This window comes from Canis lupus, chromosome 37 (assembly GCF_003254725.2).
Source record: "Canis lupus dingo isolate Sandy chromosome 37, ASM325472v2, whole genome shotgun sequence".
In the NCBI taxonomy this organism is placed as follows: domain Eukaryota; kingdom Metazoa; phylum Chordata; class Mammalia; order Carnivora; family Canidae; genus Canis; species Canis lupus.
This window is the reverse complement of record NC_064279.1, coordinates 504,663-525,865: the sequence shown is the minus strand read 5'-3', so window position 1 is coordinate 525,865 and position 21,203 is coordinate 504,663. Positions and strand designations below refer to the sequence as shown.

Genomic DNA, 21,203 nt, shown 5'->3' with positions numbered 1-21,203 from the left:
TCCTATCTATTAATAAACCTAAGACAACAGACTTAACAGTTATGGATTCTGGGATATTCCTTTCCAACAACATCTAACTAGTTTGTTGCTGACCAACTCTTCTGCCAATAGTAGAAAAACTGAATGAAACAAACATCCTCTAGGACCAGATGGCTTCAATGACAAATTTTTCCAAATATTTAAAAAAAATGAACCAATTTTAATACTCTTCAAAGTAACAACAACAAAAAAAAAAAAAAAAAAAAAAAAAACCCAGAGAACACCTCCCAACTTGTTTACAGGAACAGCATAACCCTTCCCCAAACTAATAAATTGTAAGAAAGTTATAAGTCAATTTCATGACAGATGAAAATTCTGAAAATATTAAAGCTGAATCCAAGGATATATTAAGCAGATAATATATGAGTAAACTCAACTGTAAAAATGTGATTAACACTTGAAAAGTAATTAATTCCATTGACAAAATAAAGACAATAATCATGAATATTTTAATAGATGCAGAAAAAGTAAATTGTAGAATTCTATACCCATGATAAAAATTCTCAGTAACTTAGGAATTGAGATCTCTAACATTTCATCAAGGATTCCTGGAGAAAATCTACAGAAAGCATCACTTTAAATGCTAAAATAATGAAAACTTTCCTCCTGTGATTGGGAACACTAGTCCCACTTAGATTCAGCATTATGTGGAGGTCCTGATACACTGACATGAGACATGAAGGGATTAAGGATGGGAGAGAACTAATGACTTCAGTGCTCATACAGTGTGACTGGGTGCAAAGCACAGCCAAAACAGTTTATACTGTTCATATTTGCCTGAACTTATAACCATCCTCCAAAGCAACTATAATTTATAGCTCATTTACACAGACAATTAATCTTCTATTATTTCTCCTATACCTATATAGGATCAATGCTGATGTTTTTATTACTGACAACCATGTACTAGATATACGTGTGTGTGTGTGTGTGTGTGTATTTTAAAGATTTGAGACAGAGTGCATTGCACCAGAGTCGGTGGAGAAACAGAAGGAGCATCTCAAGAAGACTGCGCCCACTGTGCAGCCCGATGCAGGGCTTGATCTCACTACCCAGAGATCACGACCTAAACTTACAGTTGGATGCTCAACTGACTGAGCCACCCAGGTGCTCCCCGCCCCTACCCTGTATACGGTATTTAACTATTACTTCTCATTTACAAATATCCACATGACTTATAATATAAACCCAAGAATTCAACTCTCCGATAAGCCACGATTAGCTGTAGGACCTCCTATACCAAAGCTTTGGCTCAAGGCACAGGCTCCCTGTATTCTTTCCTTCCCTTTCTTTGAGTGCCTACTGGTCTACTCCTTCTCCAAGACTCATCTGTAAAGGGCAATAGTAAATGTTCCAGGGTTTAAGTAAAGCCATCACAGAGAGCTGTGACTGCTAACTGGTGTGAGAGGTGGCAGACGACAGAGAGAGGAGTCAGTGATAGTATGTATCAACTGGTCTTGGCCCAAATTAGGACAGGGGCCATAGCAGAGAACATGAAATTGCGGATGAAAAGCCAAATGACACTGCGTGGAACATGACATACATATGTATACATACACATGCCTCCCCCCATTTGTATTTCTGGAGGGTGGGGTATGAGAAGGGTGGAAAAGATGAGAACAGCCTACATCTTTTATCCAGAGGGTTAATATCCTCTTCATTCTCCTTCTATTCTTAATTCCCATTTCACAACTGTTGTACTACCCTAAGTGCATTAGGTTGGGTCCCACCCCCATACATCAGTAACTGCTCCCCACTCCAACCCAAAGTAGGCTGAAGGCACCTCCTACATCCTGAGGCTCCAGTGAGTTAAACCCAAGTAACCCTGTAAGGATCCAGAGCACATGATACTAAAACTTATGCTGACAGTCTCTAGGAAGACCTAGAGAAAAAAAAATTCACTTTCTCCAGGCACATAATCTTTTTTAGCACCCAGTCCCCTTTTTTCAGCAGTCAGTCAAAATATACTGATATAACTTTGACTACACAGGTGTGAGGGTGCTAAAATACAAACTTCTGTTGACCATCCTATTTTCAAGGAAGATTTTTAAATATTCTTAATAATTTAAAAAATGTTTCAAATTCCAATTAGTTTATAGTGTAATATTAGTTTCAGATGTACAATATAGTGATTCAACAATTCTATATAATACCCAGTGCTCATCACAAGTAAAGTCCTTAATCCCCATCACCTATTTAACTCATCTTTCACATCCCCTCCCTCTGGTAACATTTTTTTTTTTGCTTAGAGTCTGTTTCTTAGTTTGCGTCTTTTTCCCTTTGTTCATTTGTTGTTTCTTAAATTCCACACAAGTGAAACCATATGGTATTTGCCTTTCTTAGACTTACTTTGTTAAGCATAATTCTCACTAGCTCCATCTGTCTTTGCAAATCGCAGTCTCATTCTTTTTTTTTTTGGCTGAGTAATATTCCATTTTGTGTGTATGTGTGTGCGTACACACATCAGATTTTCTTTATCCATTCATAAATCAATGGACACTTGGCTGTTTCCATAATTTGGCTATCGTAGATAATGCTGCTATAAACATGAAGCTGCATGCATCCTTTTGAATTAGTATTTTTGCATTCTCTGGGTTAATACCTAATAGTGCCATTGCTGGATCATTTGGTAATTCTATTTTTAACTTGATTTGGGAGGATCCTCCACACTGTTTAACAGAGTAGCTGCACCAGAGTGCTTGCATTTCCCACCAACAGTGCAAGAGGGTCTCCCCTTCCCCACATCCTTGCCAACACCTGTTGTTCCTTGTGTTTTTTATTTTAGCTACTCTGACAGGAGTGAGGTAATCTCACTGTAGTTTTGATTTATAGTTCCCTGATCAGTGATGTTGAGCATGTTTTCATGTGTCTGTTGGCCATCTGTATGCCTTCTTTAGACAAATATCTGTTCATGTCTTCTGCATGTTTTAATTGGATTACTTTTTGGGTTTAAGTTGTGTAAGTTTTTATATATTTTGGATTCTAGCCTTTTATCAGATATGTCATTTGTAGATACCCATTCCATAGGTTACCTTTAAGTTTTTATTGTTTCCCTTATTTTGATGAACTCCCAATAGTTTATGTTTGCTTTTGTTTCCCTTGCCTCAGGAAACATATCTGGAAAAATATTGCTACAGCCAATGTCAAAGAGGTTGCTGTGTTGTACTCTAGGATTATGATGGTTTCATGTCTCCCATGTCCTTAAACCATTTTGGATTTATTTTTGTGTATGGTGTAAAAAAGTGTTCCAGCTTCATTCTTTTGAATGTTGCTGTCCAGTTTTCCCAACACCATTTGTTGAAGAGACTTTTTCCCATTGCATTTTCTTTGCTGCTTTGTTGAAGACTAATGGAACATATAGTTGTGGGTTCATCTCTCATGGGAGCATGGAATGTCTTTCCATTTCTTTGTGTCATCTTCAATTTTTTTCATCAGTGTTTTATAGTTTTCATAGGACAGACCTTTATATGTTTATTCCTAGGTATCTTATTAGTTTTGGTGCAATTATAAATCGAGACTGACTCCTTAATTTCCTTTCCCCTGCTTCATTATTGATGTATAGAAATGCAACAGTTTGTTGTTTTTTTTTTTAATTTTTTTTAATGCAACAGTTTTCTGTACTAGGATTTTGTATCCTGTGACTTTCCTGGATTTATTTATCAGTTCTAGCAGCTTTTGGTGGTCTTTCAGGTTTTATAGTATCATGTCCTCTGCAAACAGTGAAAAAGTTTTCCTCCTCCTTCATCACTCTCAACGATTGCTATGTCTAGGACTACCAGTACTATCTTAAATGACAGTGGCAAGACTAGACATCCCTGTCTTCTTTTAACTGCAGAGGAAAAGTTCTCAGTTGTTCTGCATCAAGCATATTAGCTGTTTTTGTTTTTTGTTTTTTCACATATAGCCTTTATTATATGTTGAAGTATGTTCTATTATATGTTGAAGTATGTTCCCCTGTTTTGAGGGGTTTTATCATGAATGGATATTGTACTTTGTCAGCTTAATTACAATAGCCACACTCTCATGTACCTTAAATGAAATACAAGTTCTGAATTAATTTAAAAATGTGAATGCAAAGGAGGCAACCTAATTATGTTAAGACATAAATTTTTGATTTAGACCTAGGTCCAAATCCCACTTACTAGCTGTGGGACCTCAGGCAAATTAGTTGTTAACCACAAATCACTTTATCTGCAAAACTATGCCTATTTCATAGCTGCCAGAATTAAATGAAGTAGTGGATGTAAAGCATAGCATAATCATTTATACCTGATAAACTATAGCAACTCTAATGGACAAGCACTTAGCCACATATTTTTTTAAAAAACTAGTGTAATTTCAAAAGGTTCTTTATGTTAACAACAAGGACTTTATCACATGTGTGCATTTTGATACTCTGAAGGGCTCTGAAATCTATGATATGTGGTACTGTGCTGAAGAAAGCCCAAACCACAGGGGTGATTTATAAGCATTTACAATTCCTTTGGTTCATGCAATCCTAAACCTTTCAATGCAGTGGATACTGACCCATATATTTCAAAAGTTCATTTCAATTATTAAACTTCACTTACCTGTCACTGAAAAAGCCAAATCCATGACCATATCATGGTGCCAATGTAAACATGTGTATGTGTATTTCTTATCATCATCAAAATTCCTCCTATTGAAGAAAACAAAAATTGTTCATTTGACCAAAGGCATTAAGTTAATAAAAGTAATGGCATGCCAAATATAATGGACATAATATATGCCAAAATAATAAATTATATCAAGCTTGCAAGTCTTAATGTGTAAAAAGTACATTTTCTATTTCTAATCAGTGACTTCTACAAACAATAGACCATTCATGGTATCCTACTAGATATACACTGTTAGTCTTTTCTTTTCACTTAAAGCCTGATAAAGAAGGTGTCCTCAATAAAACAGTTATAGGCAAAATGAAATTTTTTTAACTCCTCCTACTAGCCCAAGGTTAGAAGTTTGAAAATACTAAGTCTATGCAACGAAGAGCACAGTAGTAGTACAAGAAATGGAGGGTGTCAGCAAAACCTCATCTGTATTACCAGTACTATCCTTTTTCCTGAATCCAAAGATAGCTCTGTTCTGTAGCACTGATACAAAATAATATGTAAAGATCACCATGCTCTTCATAAGTTAACTGACCAAAGACGAATTTTGCCATCCTTGTGACCAGTTGCTATGCAATCTTCCTTCGGATGACATGCTACACATGTAAAATTGTTCTTGGCATGTTTCTTATTTCTTGATGATGATAATGTAAACCTAGAAGAAAAAAACTGTCCCTTATTAAAGTCTCTTGGTAAGTGGTGATGTAGTTAAGTAAAAGGGAGTTTGCACCCTTATGAACCAAACTGGAGAGCTCTCAAAATTCACCAAATATAAATGCATAATTTAAAAAAAATCATGACTAAGAATCAATATTTTTTTTGGCAAACACTTACTAATATGCAATATAAACTCCATGTGACTAACATTCTATCATGGTAACTTGTCTACAGAGGCCACTGACATCGAGGTAAAGCCAAGGCAGTCCTTCCAGCAGCTTTTGCCTGAGCCAAGTTTGTCCAAATCTCTTGTCAACTGAAGCCAAATTTTCACATTAGGTATGAACAAGCCTAGTAAATTATATCTGAGACAACTGGCTAATGTGTCCGAAGATAATAGGATCTTTATTATACTGCAAAGAAAAACATGTTAATCTTGACAGGATAAAGGGAAAAGGGGACAGTGTCATTCAAAGAGTCACTGCTCATGCTCAGCACTAATCTCCTCAAATATGTTATTTTATTCATCCTTACAACTCTAATAGGTAGATATTATCCCCATTTTAAATAGATGTTAATGTGAGGTACAGTGAGGTTCAAAGAGACTAAATTTGACTCATTTTAAACCCAGTTATCCCAAAGCCTACGTTCATTCCTATAGCCAAAAGAAAATAGCAATAAAGGTCATCTGGGCTAACCTTTTAAACTACATCCAATTCTGACATCATGCACGCACACCAGAACCTAAGTGGACAAGGGGTTTTGGCTCGACAAAGCTCCCTAGGTTTCTATGTGTTAGGATTCCTTCAACCCTATCCATTGTGGGTTAAAAACTCTACCTCTGTATGTAGTGGTTTCACAATCTCTTCCAACATGAAAGTAGGAACAGCTCTGGGTCACAGGTACGAACATGAAATAAATTACAACAAACTCGAGTAAATAAAACTATCAGAAAGGATTTCTTACCTTGATGTTGTTTTCCTTTTGAAAAAATAGACAGACAAGTAAAAGTCCCGTACTGCAGCAACATATTCTCCCTAATATTTCAGAGAGAGGACATTCACAGAAATAGAAGTCTTTAAGAAATGCTCTCATCACAAAAAATGAACATAGTAACATCTTTTTTTCAGATTGAGTATATTAATATAAAATGATATAGATAGCTATGGAAAAGATAATCCTTTTAAAATAATTATAGAAAATTCAAACACAAATTTAGGTCCTATATCTGAAAACTACACCCTCTAGCTTTAAGTATCACGATTCCAATTTTTCCCACTAAGGCATAATTTATATACAAAATAATGCAATGCTTGACATGTATGTCCATGTAATCACAAGATGGAGAACATTTACTTCACATCAGAAATGTTTCCTTGTTGCTTTTCCTAGTCATTCCCAATGTCCTTGCCCCGGCCAGCACAAACGGAGTTCTATCAGTACAGTTTACTTCTCTGTTCCAGAACATCATACAAACACAACAGTGCAATGTACAGCTTTGTGTCTGAACTCTAGCTCATCATCACCTTTTTGAGATTCGTTCATGCTCTTATCGGTATCGTTAGTTTCTACTATTATGAAGCAACATGCCAATAGAGGAGTACGTATCATGAATTGTTTATTCTCTTGTTGATGAACATTTAGGTTACTTCCATTCTGGAGCTACTATGAATACTAGCAGGACATTTTATGGTCATGTTCTCATTTCTTTACATAGGAATGGGAACTACTGGCTCATGGTAAGGACAGATGTCTACCTTTGATCTGTATCTTGCCATGGTCAATACTGTCAGTTTTTAACGTTAAAAGTGTTCTCTCTAAGAAATTAACCCTTTTTAGAACAAAACCAAAATAATGCTGTAAACTTAGACTATACAAACATGCCACCCCAATGTCCTCTAGGGACTTCTGGTGATGCTTGATTTTTAAAATAACCAAGTAATTACTAATAGGGAAAGGCTAAGTCATGGTAGCAACATCATAGTTAGTATTTCTGATGAACATTTAAGTATATACACTCATGCTACAATGTTAAGTGAAAACAAAGGTAAGGTAAAAAGCCTCCAGATCCTAATTCAGTTTGGGAAAAGTTATTTTATACATGTTTAGGAAAAAGTCTAGAAAGATTCCTCAAATATCACTGGTAAGATTTAATTTTTTCACTTTAACTTCCACATTTTCTATAATGGGCACACTGATTATGGACAGAGAGGTCATATTTTCTAAAGACACAGTCTAAAAATGAAAGAATTTGAGTGGCTTTTATATAGGGCAGGCTAAGAAAGAGTACAAATACCAAAATAATGGTATATTTTGAAGAATTAGAGGGTTTACAAGAACAATAGGTGTATACAAAATTAAGGATCCTAAAAAAATCTATACCATAAACACATGCTAATGTAATGGAACAAACTTCTTAGCTAACAAAAATATTATAAAGCAGTATTCAATGACTGTAACAGAACATGCTCAGAGGAAACATTGCTGCAAAGGGATTTTACAAAAGAGAAAACCAAAACAAATTTTACCTCATTTCCAAAGGCAATGCACTTGGGTGACTGGTTTATATAATCCAAAACAAAGGAGATCTCCTTAGCTTCTATTTCCTGACTTGATGATTTTGACAGTTTCACTGAAACCAGCTGAAATACATCTAGCCAAAGGAAGCTATATTAATATAAACGTTCTCTAGAGAAAAATGAACATGTGCACTTATTCATATGAAACTGTTAATTAGTACTCCAAAATGCATTCGATAGCAGGAGAATAATTCTAGGCCATCTTGAACAAAATGCGCCTTCAAGTTGGACCATTCATCTGAATATACAAGTTTTAAGTGGAAGTCTAATTTCACAACTCCTACATATACATGCTCTATAGAGCAAGAGAAAACAATTTATCTTACTGGTGTATTCTCTGTATTCCAAAGTATTACGCTAACCTTTACAATGGAGATGGAATGTGGTGTAGTGGTGAACTGAGAAGCCAAAGGCAATAAACCCATCTGAGAAATGCTATGTGCTTGCCACACAGTCACAAGATCAATGTCCTCATCTATAATACTGACGTGCTGTTCTCTTTACCATCTATTTTAAAAATCTCTCAAGAGAAAATGGCTGTATTTTACTATGCTACTTTCTTATTTTCCCAGATATTATAATGTCTGAATATAAGCTTCTGTAACACATTGATTTATCACTTTCTCATTTCCCAGCCTGATTATTATTTGCTTTCCACTCTGGATTCTTCTAGCTTTCTCAGTCATCTGAAACTTCACATGTCCAAACCCTGAACTCCTGATTTTCCTTTTTAATCTTAGTCTTCCCCCACTGCAGGAGATGATACCACCATTCACCCAGTTGCTTAGACTAAATCCTTGCATTATCGTGTACTTCTCTTTCATATCCCACGTCAAACCATCGGCAAACCCTGTCGGCTGTATCTTCCAAAGATACCTAGACCTCAATCATTTCTCACCACCTAATCAGTGACCTCTTAACTGTACTCTGTACTTCTATCCTCGTTCCCCTTTAGTGTATTCTCAATGAGCCAGCAATTCTAGTACAATTAAGATCATTTCACTCTTCTCAAAACTCTTCAATGGCTTTTTATCTACTTGGAGTAAAAACCAAAGTCCTTTCAATGGCATATAAAGCTATATGTTATATTATTTATTATCCCTTGGATCACTCAAATCCAGCCTCCCTGCTATTCCTTAAACATGCTAGAAATGCCGCAGATTATGATTCTCCGATACCATCGCACAGCTTATCCTCAAAACCTTCCCTGACCACTTATTTAAATATGTAGTTCTCCAATGTTGCCTATTCCCCTTCCCTGCTGTATTATTCTCCAAAGCATCTTTCAACTTACATCTTATGACTGATCTAGTCTGCTTATTGTTGGGATTGTCCGTTTTGTTCTCTGCAGCCAGAATAGTATTCGGCACATGGAATGTTTTCAATTAGATATTAAATAGATAAATTACTTATAGTAAAAGAAAATGATAGCACTAAAGATGATATGTAAATAACAATTTGTTTTTAAACCAGCAAAACATACTTCAATATGATTTGTACAATTCTGTATCAGATACTGGTTTTGGATTGTGGAACAAAGATGAAACAAATGAAGGATATATATTTTAGTTCTAAGAAATGCCAGTTCAAGCCTGATTCACATTTTTATGTAACAGCCAACTAGATTTTCACATGCTGAGTGCTCATGATGTGCCAAGTAGGAAAGAGTAAAACCAATCCCATCATGAACAGAATTTTGATTAGATTACAGCATTTGGTTAAGTCCAAAAGGTGAATGCCAAGGTCTTACTTGGCAGTAGTTTTCTATCCTTGACTCAACTAGGGGACATTTGAGTAAACAGGCCCCAGCTTAGGGAATCAACATTTTAATAAGTTCCTTGGGATGATTCTAAAGTGCAGCAATTGTTGAGAATCACTGATCTCACTGATATGGATAAAAAAGTTTTGCTACAACTATTAGCAACTACCTTTGCAACTAAGGAATCATGGTGTTAGTATACAGACTGGTTACCAACGTGGGTGATGAGCAGAATCATCAGGGGAAATATTAAAATGTAGATTCCTAGACTAAATCTCAAAACTAGTGAATCAACTGTCAGTCAGGGAGATTAGGAATCTGAATTTTATTACGTATGTGGAGAGACATTAGGAATCCACACTCACATATAAAACAGAATTTAAATACTGAAAAGTGTTATCTAAAATAGTCAACCAGGAAGGAGACTTAATTTTTTTAAGAAATGTTGCCATTTCCAGAACACTTTTAAAACCATCCTTTAGAGGTGGTTTCTGGGCTACATAAGAAAACTAAACTACTTGTTTTTATTCTTTCATGTAACATTTTTGACAGATAAAATATTACTCATAAACAGACTTCACCAATTTTCAGCTAAAAGGCAGATTTAGCTTTCACCATTTTGACTATTCTCAGATAACTGAAAGTCCACAATATAAAACAATCGATAAATTTGTTACAGCTAAAACCAAACACACACAGCACAAAATAAGCCAAAAACAAAACAAAACAAAAAAACAAAAACACCCTCCCCAAACCAAGCCCAAAATAACAAAAATATACCATGGAAAGGATTCATTTAGCTAATGAGCCATGAGCCAGTCAGCAGACTGCTTTAAGACCATCTTAAAGCTCCTTTCATCTTTGAATTCTGAATACAACTATATTTTATAGAGAACACCAGAGGATACAGTGGTCTTCTTGAATTCTGGTATTAGAAAAATTCTTTGGTTTTATCGCTCATGTCAATGTTCTGATGTATCAAATTCTCTGCTAAAGGACAGCTGTTTATAATCACTGAAGATATTCCAGGAATTCATAAAATGCTCTGAAACATGGTAATTCCAATGAATAATGTTCCAATGATAATGAAAATGCAATTAATAATTTAATCACACAACTAGGTCTTAATATCAAACTGTTTACTATACCATTTCTGGCAGATTCAGGATCAACAAAAAGCGTGTTCGGTAATGGATAAAATGACAGTGATGCTTAAGAATGACAGATTAAGGTCAGTAGAAAGAAAAATGCTAGCCCCCTACAAAACAGCTTTCAAGTCTGAGCTATGCAATCTACTATTACAACTATATATTAATCATTCCCCCATTGTGTATTTCAGAACTAGTGGGAAGCTTCCCCAAAATGAATGCAATAATAATAGAAACAAATTAAATGCCAGCTCCAAAAACTTAACTTCAGATTAAACCAAAATGTTAAATTCTGAGAAACTATGAAAAGAGTAACCTAATGCTATATAAAACAAAGTAAGTTAATTATACTATACCTGGTTTTTCTTTGTTTATTATAACGAAGACAGAGTCCTCAGCACAGGCTAGAGTAAAGAGGGCATGAAGTTTATGCCCTACTATGAAAGTCTGAAAGACAGAGTAAGATAAAGATTAGAAGTACCATATTGTTTATATCTATCTCAAAACCCCAACATAAGGGGGATCCCTGGGTGGCTCAGTGGTTTAGCGCCTGCCTTTGGCCCAGGGCGCGATCCTGGAGTCCCGGGATCAAGTCCCTCATCGGGCTCCCGGCATGGAGCCTGCTTCTCCCTCTGCCTGTCTCTGCCTCTCTCTCCCTCTCTATCATGAATGAATAAATAAAATCTTTAAAATAAAAAAATAAATAAACAAGAGATGCATGAAGATTAAAAAAAACAAAACAAAACAAAAACACACAACGTAAGTTCCATAAGGGAAATCTTATCCATTTTGCTTACTGCTATGTCCCACCATCAGAAGAATACCTGGCATACAAAAGGCACTCAATATGTATTCGTTGAATAAAATTTCAAATTAATAATATAGATCCACTTGTTTCTTTTCAATGGTTATACAGTATCTATTGAATATGAAATGTTAACGGTTATACTCAATATTTTTCTACCACAAACAATGCTGTAGATATTACAATATTGACAATACAATGTGTGTATTGACACACACATTATTTCTACAAGAGATTCCAAAAAGTGAGATCGCTGGAGCAAAAGTTATTTTTCCATTTTCTTTTGTATTCTGATACAAAAGTATCTGTTTCTCTATACTTTACCTCTCACTAGATGGTTTTTGCAGTCTGCAATTTGGCCAAACTGATAGGGAAAAATGCTGTTACTTCTTTATTAATGAGGTTAAACACCTTTTTATGTTATTTTTTTCTGGGAATTACATATTCCTACCTTATGCCAATTTCTTCCTACTGGGTTATTAGTATTTTCTTATTGTTTTTGGGAATTTTCTGTATATTAGGGATACTAACTCTTGTAAATATTTTCTTCCAATTTTATTGCTTATCTTTTTGTTGTAAGTTTAAAATTTCAAACAATTTCTTTTCTTTTATGGTGTGTGACTTTCATAACTTATTTAGAAAGACTATCTAAAGATTAGGCCTTATAGAAGAAAACAGTGTGTCATTAAATGATGTTGCCATCCCTTTTCAAATGGAAGATCAATCCACATACCTTTATTAAAATGCCATCTATATAGTCCCACAGTTTAATGGTGCCATCAAAGGAACAAGAATACAACTAAAAGGGTAAAGATAGTACAAAAGTTATTACAAAATAAAACTCCATTAAGATAGCAATGAATAACTGATACAGATGGTATTTTCTGTTCATTAAATTATCAGCCTTAAAGAGGCAGAGTCATCTACTCATTGTTTTTGCAAAATAGAAAATCTAATCACAGCTCTTTGAAGAAACTTCAAGTTTTAATTAAAATGAGGGAGGACAAAAGTCCACTTTCTATGTTCAAGAGGGAGATGGTAAGTTATTGAGCTATAAAAAGCACTTAAGAGGTTGGTAATATTTCTCCCAGAGCCCATCCTCTATTATTAGCAGAACTCCTTTCATCTTAGATGGGTATTAAAGGAGTGCTTCTCAATTGATCTGAGAATGTCCTATTTAAAAAAAAAAATGTCCAACACATTAATGAACAATATTTTTGTAAAACACAATATAGAAGTTATACACTTGGATGCTATAGCAATGTTGAAGTCCTCTAAAGTTTTGGGTCAATTTCTACAGTTTTCTAGTTGCAAACTGGTAACCAACCATTTGTGGTACTGGTTTGTGCCTCACACTTTGGTAGCACCAGGAGGCCTTAGTAACATGCATTTTTATTTTTATTTTTATTTTTAATTTTAATTTTTTATTTTATTTTATTTTTTATTTTTGTCCCAGTGGACTTGAGTTTACTAAGGTCACAACAGATTACTAGTTGCTGTTCCTGTGAGAAATACTTTGGTTATAACATTAGTAAAGAATTTCAAGTTTTCTGAAAGTGGTAATTTTAAGATTTCTGCCAATGAGGACATGGAATCAGAGAACAGAAAATGATATTATTGATTCAAGTAAAAGAATCATAGTAAGCAGAAAATACACATCACAATTACTACGTATAAAGGAAAAATCATGAACATGAATCAGTAAATATAATGAGGCAAACCTAGACTGTCAAAACACAAATCCCGGGACTCCAAAGTCCAGAGAATCTGTATTCCCTATCACCTCCACCAAACCGGCAATAAAATTGTTCCCTAATTTTATTAACTTTCAAGAAACATGAAATAGATCTTTTATGCAATGTATGTTTTTTGGTTTGTTTTGCTACAAAATTTAGTAATACAGACTTCACAAATTCCAATTTTAACAAAAGGATATTTCTGCTTTAAAAACACTCAAATGCTACAGATAACAATAAGCTATTTTGTCAAATCCCCAGAGGACAGCAAGGAAAAAAATATGTGCTTGCACCCTGCAGAAAAGCTACTTAACTTTGATTTTCACAGTAGCTCATTTAATTTGGAAAGAAAAGATCCCTATCACTTTATGCCCTCCTTCCTTTACTGTTTACTTTGCCATTTACTGCTCCTATGAGTAACAGTAAATGGCAATGCAAATCTATTCTTGCATCAAGCAATAACTTCTAAGCTGGCTGTGACTAATCCAGAAAAACAGAACCCGATCAAAAACAAGAGCAAGAGTAAACTGTTTCTGAGATCTCTTTAGCGACTGCTGAAGTGTAAGAACAGAATTAAAGTGACATTTCATTATTTTGAATTCTGAGAAGCAAGAGCTGCTTTATGGGGTGACCGAGAGGTCTGGATTAAACTGGACCCCAAAGTCTGTCCTGAAATTAACTGGTCCATTCATTGAGTTAAGAAGCCCTTCTTGACCGGCACTGGTCTGAAGATGGCCTAACATCTGCATTGGCATTAACGAGCCTCATCTGTAAAGCAACAAGTCTACAACATCAATCTCTCTCTCTCTTTTTTTTTTACATCAATCTCTTTTAGTCAACGTTTTCAAACACATGTTCCAGAAAGCAAAGGGCTCAAGGGCATATAAGCTTGAGAAACAACAAACCATATACAGTCTTTTCAGATATTCACAAGGCTTATAAAAAGGACATGAGAAGATTTACAACCCAAGAATTCATCTGTATCTAGCCCTGAATTTCAGGAACTCATATAGCCAGGAATGTCTTCTTTCATGCAACATCCAATTAGCATCCTTGGGAAAAAAACGGTTCACAGAACACAGTATGCGGGACAATGTAGTTCTAGGCTGTGACCCTATTTTAGTAACTAAAAATGGGTAAAAATACCCTGAATCAGAAAATCAATATACAGGTTTCCCGTGCTAAGTGGAAGTATTACTATAAAACCCTTTGTAGTGGAAATAGTGTAGAACAAAGAAGCAATTACCATTCATTTGTATGGAAAAATCTTGAGTGTTCCCAGATCCTGAAAATAACCTCTCTTAGGCTTTTCTGGTACCTCAGGACTCATCTTGCTAATGGAATATATGAAACACACACCGAGATAAAGTACAGATGCTCACAGACACAGTTTAAACTATGATGGCTTGGTGCTAAGATGCTGAGTGCGGCTCCTGGGGAAGGAGACTGGTAGCGTCACTCTAGCTGGAAGGGGTGCATGCTGCCTCTATAACACCTTGTTGCAAAACAAATATTGAATGTTATTTTTGCTTTTTCCTTTCATTGTAAAAACCAAGTGGCATAATGCAAACTTCTGAAAAGGAAGGGATACCTGCATTTTTTTAAGTCTAACCTGGAAAGTTTCCCGGCCCAAATCAATTTACAATCTTCCGGCAACAACAAAGCCAATATTAAAATATTCAATTATAAATCGTTTGACACCTGTAGATGATTGTTGGGGTTGAGTTGGATTCCAGTCACCAGATTTCTGTGCCCTTGCAATACATGTACACATTCTTCTGTAGCTGTGCTATGAACTTTAACAAAGTCTCCAGAGACATAGAAAATATACCTGGAAATAAGAAAAAAAAAGATTTTTTCATGGACTGTAAAAAGAGATTAAGCTATCTACAGAATATCATGAAAGTTATTTTCTTCTTGCAATAGAGGTTTCTTTCAAAGCATCAGTTTCAAAAATTATATATTAAAAATCGTGTGCTACGTATTCACTTACTATATACACCATTACTCTGACAGCATCTTTCCATATCCCCCACTCTCCACGGTTCACCAGGGACACCACCCCGCTATAGAAGGTACAGACCCGGGATCCCTGGGTGGCGCAGCGGTTTGGCGCCTGCCTTTGGCCCAGGGCGCGATCCTGGAGACCCGGGATCGATTCCCACGTCGGGCTCCCGGTGCATGGAGCTTGCTTCTCCCTCTGCCTGTGTCTCTGCCTCTCTGTCTCTCTCTCTCTCTCTGTGACTATCATAAAATCAACAAAAATTAAAAAAAAAAAAAAAAAAGAAGGTACAGACCCAGAATTCCTAGGCTAGACCTCTCTGTGTTCCCAAAGCGCCCTGTACATGACTTGATCCTAGTACTTTTTATGTTGTGTTGAAATTACTTGTTTACATAAATATCTACCTTCCTTATCTGCCCATAAGCTCTGATAGGGCAAAGGCCTTAATTTATCTTTGATTCCCAATGTCCAATCTAGTTTGTTGAACAGAATCCATCGGGTCCTCAAAGATTTGGTAAACTGAATGGATAAAATGAGCCAACAAAAAAATTATTACAGAATAAGAATAAATCTTCTGATGCTGACTAGGGTCACTATTATCCTATTTTATCAGTTCCAAGACACTTGCTTTTTCACCTCTCTGAAATCAAGATGCATTCCGTAAGTGCTGTAGCCAGGAGACAGTCATAAAATGGTTGTTTAACTAATAGGTTAAGGAAGTTCAAGCAACAAAACATCTGAGGTATATGATCACCGCTCTAGCCGGAGCCTCTTCATTCCCATGAGTACCTTAATTCAGAGTTTTAACATCTCCAGGCTAGACCACTCTTAAGGGCTTCCTACAGTTTCCAGGTGTGGCCCTTCAATTCACCTTTCCCACTCAAACCAGATTAATTTTGCAAATTTGACCACATTACTTCCTTAAAGGTAAAATTAAATTACAATTTGTCAGTGTTTTCCTACTTGTCTCTAGGATGTGATCTAAACTCCTAAGGCCTTTGGTGATTTGACCTGGTGTACTTGGAACCACTTTTTCACTTGAAAAGCGTGCTCTAGTAAAGTGGTTCACAACTCCAATATCCTTGCACTCCCCACAGACACACTCCATTAATACTAACAGGTCCCCTGAGATGGTGGTGGGGGAGAGGGTACCATGTGCCAAGAAAACTCCAAACTGATAGGCTTCCCCAGAGGAAAGGAATGTCCTCTCTCTCTTTGCTCCCTGGCAGAGAATGGCTTTAAATTTGAATGCAAGCTCCCAAAGGAAAATGCTCTCTCCAGGCTTTGGTATATTTTGTGGTCTACCCAGAACACTTTATAATTAATTCCTTAAGACAAATTCAGCTCAGGTGAAGCCTCACATTTTCTCACTCCACATCAGCACCACTCTGAATGCTTCTACAAGATGGCAGGCTTAGCTCTATCACAGCACTTACCACATGACATCCTTGGAAGACTTCCCCTACCAGACTGTGAGCTCTTTCAGGGGAGGAAGGGTGCCTGTACTTATTATAAATCCAGTAACAAAAGTATCGTATGGTAGGGAACGACGCATTTTTTAACTAGTCAAACACAAATAGGTTCAAACGCCAGCTTTACCACAAATGGGCTGAATAATATTGGGAGAATTAACTTCTCTAAAATGTCACTGTTCTCCACTCTAAGATTTCTCACAGGGTGACTATGAGGATAAAATGAAACAACACATGCAAATGCACCCTTAATACACACAGTATACACTCAGTAAATATTTCCATACAATTGGGATAATAATACCTAACCTTGTAGACAGAAATGCATGTAAGCACCTACCACAATGCTTGTCACATAGGACTCAACTCATCTTTGTTGATGAAGTGGAGAAGCAAGAAGTTAGGGATGCTTTAAAGCAGGAATCAGGACTTAAATGAGGCTCTGAAGGATGCATAATTTAAGAGCTGGGAAGGAAAAATAGCAACATAAGCAAAAGCTGGGATACAACTAACAAGAAATTGGAAATGTACCTTTCTAACAAGCAAAGTGTGTACAGTGGGTTATGTCAGGAAACACACTGGATGAGCAGACTCAAGCTAGATCACGGAAGGCCTTGTAAGCCAAACAAAAGAGCAGTATTTAAGGACGGCAACAAAAGATTATTACAGGGTTCTGAGCAAGACTAAGGGTGAGAATAATAATATTATGACAGTAACACAAGGAAAATTATTACAGCAGCAGTACACAGAATGGCCTGCAAAAGAAAAATATCTAGAGAAGGACATTAGCTTTGTGAGAATTCAGGAATGCAAATGGCAAAAATGACTTCTTTTAAAATCTTTTATGCCCTAGCAACCTAATGCAGAGCATCCTGTAAATGTGGGAAGTAACAGGATGTAATACAGACAGTGCTGGACCTGGAGTCCGTGATACCAGACACAGGAATGTCACCTACTGTCATGGACACCCAGCGCTCGGCTTGCCTCTCAGAACACCCCCTGCACACGTCTTTGTGTCCTAATTCCAAGAGCACCCAGTGACCAGGAGAATGTCTTGCATATGCCACAATTCTATGGTTTTATTTACTGTTTCAGATTTCTTGATAAGCTCCCTGAAGCAAAATACAAAATTACCTTATTCTTTCTGTATTAACTAACCAACGCTTGTTGATAATCCTCAACTCCTTGATAAGTTCACTAAAACCCTATTAATTTGCTAGAGAACTGATTTTAATTGCTACATTCTACATAGATAACAAAAACCGAACAACAACAAAAACATAGCTAAATCTTCACCAAATTCCCCAAACTTCAGTACTGAATTTCTACCTAATCCTTGCTTGTCCAACTGGTCATTTCCCTAACCCTTAAACTCAACAGCCCCCCAGATGAACTCATCATCTTCTCAATAATCCTAATTGCTACATCACTCCAAAATGGTCTTTTCATCTTCAATATTTTTTTAAAAGATTTTATTCATGAGACAGAGAGGCAGAGACACAGGCAGAGGGAGAAGCAGGCTCCCTGCAGGGAGCTCGATGCGGGACTCGATCCCAGGACACTGGGGTCACACTCTGAACTGAAGGCAGATGCTCAACCGCTGAGCCACCCAGGTGTCAGGCATCCCTTTCATCTTTAATATTATCTTAGCTCAGGCCAAAGTAATGTCTTGCTTGGATGCCTGCATTAGCCTTTTAAGCCCTGGTGTATACTGTTCCAGACTCTTCTCCCCTAGACTTATGCTGTACTGACCGTACACACGTGATACTCCTTATCCCTCACATCACCCCAGCAATTTAAAGCTGCACACTTTGCCTGGATATCCTCCCCCAATATCACTGGTGGGGCAAACTCCTGTTACTCTTCCAAGATCCTATAGTGAAGGGAAACCTCAACATCACTCTCCCTTCCACGCCAACACTGTACCTCTAGTATGCTAAGCCAACCCACCTCTGATCTTGCTGCTCTCCACCACTTATTACACAGTTTTATAAATGGGTTTCGGATTAATTTTTCTTGAAGAAACACAATCATGTACCTCCCATCGTTCTCCACCTATTGAATAAAAATATACACTCTTTGGACCAAACGATCAAGAGCCGGCTTCATGTTCCTCTTCCGTCACGAGCTCTCTTCATCCACCATTCGTACTAGCTAACTGGACCATAGTCTGTCCAGTATCCTCAGGCTTCTACTCCTTTTGCCCGTGCCCGCTATCTGCAACGCCCCCTGTCCATATCCCCTAGTCAGGATACCACTCACCTGCTAAGGCCTAGCCTAAATATCACTTCCTTGGGAACCGCCCACCCTCAGTCTGAAGTGCTCTCTCCTACTTAGGAACTTCCAAAGTACCACACTATGAAACACGTTTCAAATTATTTTCTTTTCATCATCAAGACTGTAAGGTCTTGAAGGTAGGATCTATATTAAAGTTATCTTAATTTCTGTCGTATCAACTTGTCATAAATAATACATAGTTGACAAATACTTGAAAACAAATTGTAAGACTTAGCAAAGAAAATACTGCGTGTCGTTACAGTAAAATGGAGAGACAGTACACGGGGGAAAAAGAGAGTGGATACCTAGATCTAGGCCCAGAGTGGCGGCACTTTGGCACCCTTTAAGTCTCCATTTCTTCCTGATGTAGAAGATAAATATCAACAAAACCCTCTTTCATGGAAGGATCAAGGATTTACTCTTAGGGCAGTTTATGAACGCTCCTGAAAGCTCCTTCAGTCTCGCCTGCGTTCAACAAGTATCATACGGCCACAAGCAAGATTTTGTGAGGGATATGAACTTTCCTAAGCTATTATCTTGACTCTTCCAAGACAGAAGGTGTTTTTACTAAGGGTCACCGGCCTTAAATTTGAAACCTCTTCCTACAAGGTATCACTTCTACATGATGCTGACAAGGGAGCAACAAGGAAGATGACAACTGACGAACACTAAGCCATTAACTGCCAGGCTGTTTACTTGCTTTCTACGCCTGACAGCATTTAAGCAATCTCAACAACCCTAGGAGATGGATTACAAAATATTCCTGTTTTACGGGAAAAGCAACTGAAGAGAAGATTAAGAACTTGCAAAGATCACACGACGGAAGAACCAGGTTTTAAACCTAGCGAGCATCTTAGTTTCCAATCACACCGAACTCCTGAGAAAAGGGACCAGGGTTTACATATGTTGTTATCCCGCACAGAAACGAACACCCCGATTCATCACGCAAAGCTGCCAAAGGTTGCCAAAATACTTTCCCCGAGGTGCCGCGGGGACCCTGCGCCCACCCCTCCCGAGGTCCTACCAGGACCCCGCGCCCTCCCCCCCGCCCCGAGGTGCTGCGGGGACCCTGGAGCATCTCCTCCCCAGGTGCCGCGGGGACCCTGCGCCCGCCCCTCCCGAGGTCCTGCCGGGACCCCGCGCCCACCCCTCCCCAGGTGCCGTGGGGCCGTGCGCACACCCGCCCCCCCGCCGCGCCGACTCGGGGGCGCGGGGTCCCCCGGGCCTGCACCCACCCGCGGGCGAGCGGCCCCGGGCAGAGGCGCGCCCAGCGTCGGGGTCACAGCGCGGAGCTTCCACTCCGCCGCAGCCTCAGGCCCCGGCGCCCGCGCGCCCCCCGAGCCCGGGACCGCGGGTCCGCGAGCCCGACGCGCCTGACCTCTGCCCCCTCCCGCCTCCACCCGGCGGCCGAGGCCGCGGCCCCGTACTTGGAATCCGCGGAGAACTCGGCTCTCCGGAGGTTGAGCTCGCTGCCGCCACAGCGGACCACGCGGACGGTCCCCTCCTCCGCCATCTTCGCGCAGGCGCAGAAGCCGCGGGGGCGGCCCGCCGGGAACTTCCGCCGGGGGCGGGGCCGGGCTGGGGGCGGAGTCGGGGCGGCTCCTCGAGGCCGCAGCGTCCGCTGGGCGGCCGTCTCCGTGTGGGCGGCGTGAGAGACGTGCGGGCTAAGCGGTGACTTAGAGACCCGAGTTCACGCCAGGCGCTCCCGAGCTCTAACCACCGCGGCTGAGCCTCTCTCCGGCCCACAGTCTGCTGGTCGCCTCCCTCCGCCACAAGGGAGACCCCCCTCCCCGCGTGTCCCGTGACCTCCCGTCGACCCTCCTTGGCGTCTCCCGTGACCTCCCGTGACCTCCCGTCGACGCCCCCCCCCGCGTGTCCCGTGACCTCTCGTGACCTCCCGTCGCCCCCCCCGCGTCTCCCGTGACCTCCCGTGACCTCCCGTGGGGGCCGCCTGATAGATGAAATGTGTGCAGGATGATGTGGGACGTGACTCCAGAACTGGGACCTTGAGCACTGAGGTCACCATGTGCCGTGAAGGAAAGACTGGAAACAGACTTTGGGGGGTGCCCCTGGGTATGACCGTCCTACGAGCCATCTCAAC

The 21,203-nt window shown here is 38.9% G+C and overlaps 1 protein-coding gene across 1 annotated transcript in view; it reads right to left on the bottom strand.

The window, feature by feature from the left end:
- Positions 1-20,683, bottom strand: part of WDR75 (WD repeat domain 75) — a 33,681-nt gene extending 12,998 nt beyond the window's left edge. The window contains exons 1-8 of the mRNA XM_025441687.3: positions 20,530-20,683; positions 15,053-15,182; positions 12,349-12,414; positions 11,167-11,257; positions 7,853-7,977; positions 6,291-6,361; positions 5,203-5,322; positions 4,611-4,699 (exon numbers count right to left, since the gene is read on the bottom strand). Of these exons, the coding sequence (XP_025297472.1) occupies positions 4,611-4,699; positions 5,203-5,322; positions 6,291-6,361; positions 7,853-7,977; positions 11,167-11,257; positions 12,349-12,414; positions 15,053-15,182; positions 20,530-20,615 (778 nt within the window). The 5' untranslated portion in view covers positions 20,616-20,683. The remainder of the gene's footprint in view (positions 1-4,610; positions 4,700-5,202; positions 5,323-6,290; positions 6,362-7,852; positions 7,978-11,166; positions 11,258-12,348; positions 12,415-15,052; positions 15,183-20,529) is intronic.
- Positions 20,684-21,203: the final 520 nt, after the last annotated feature.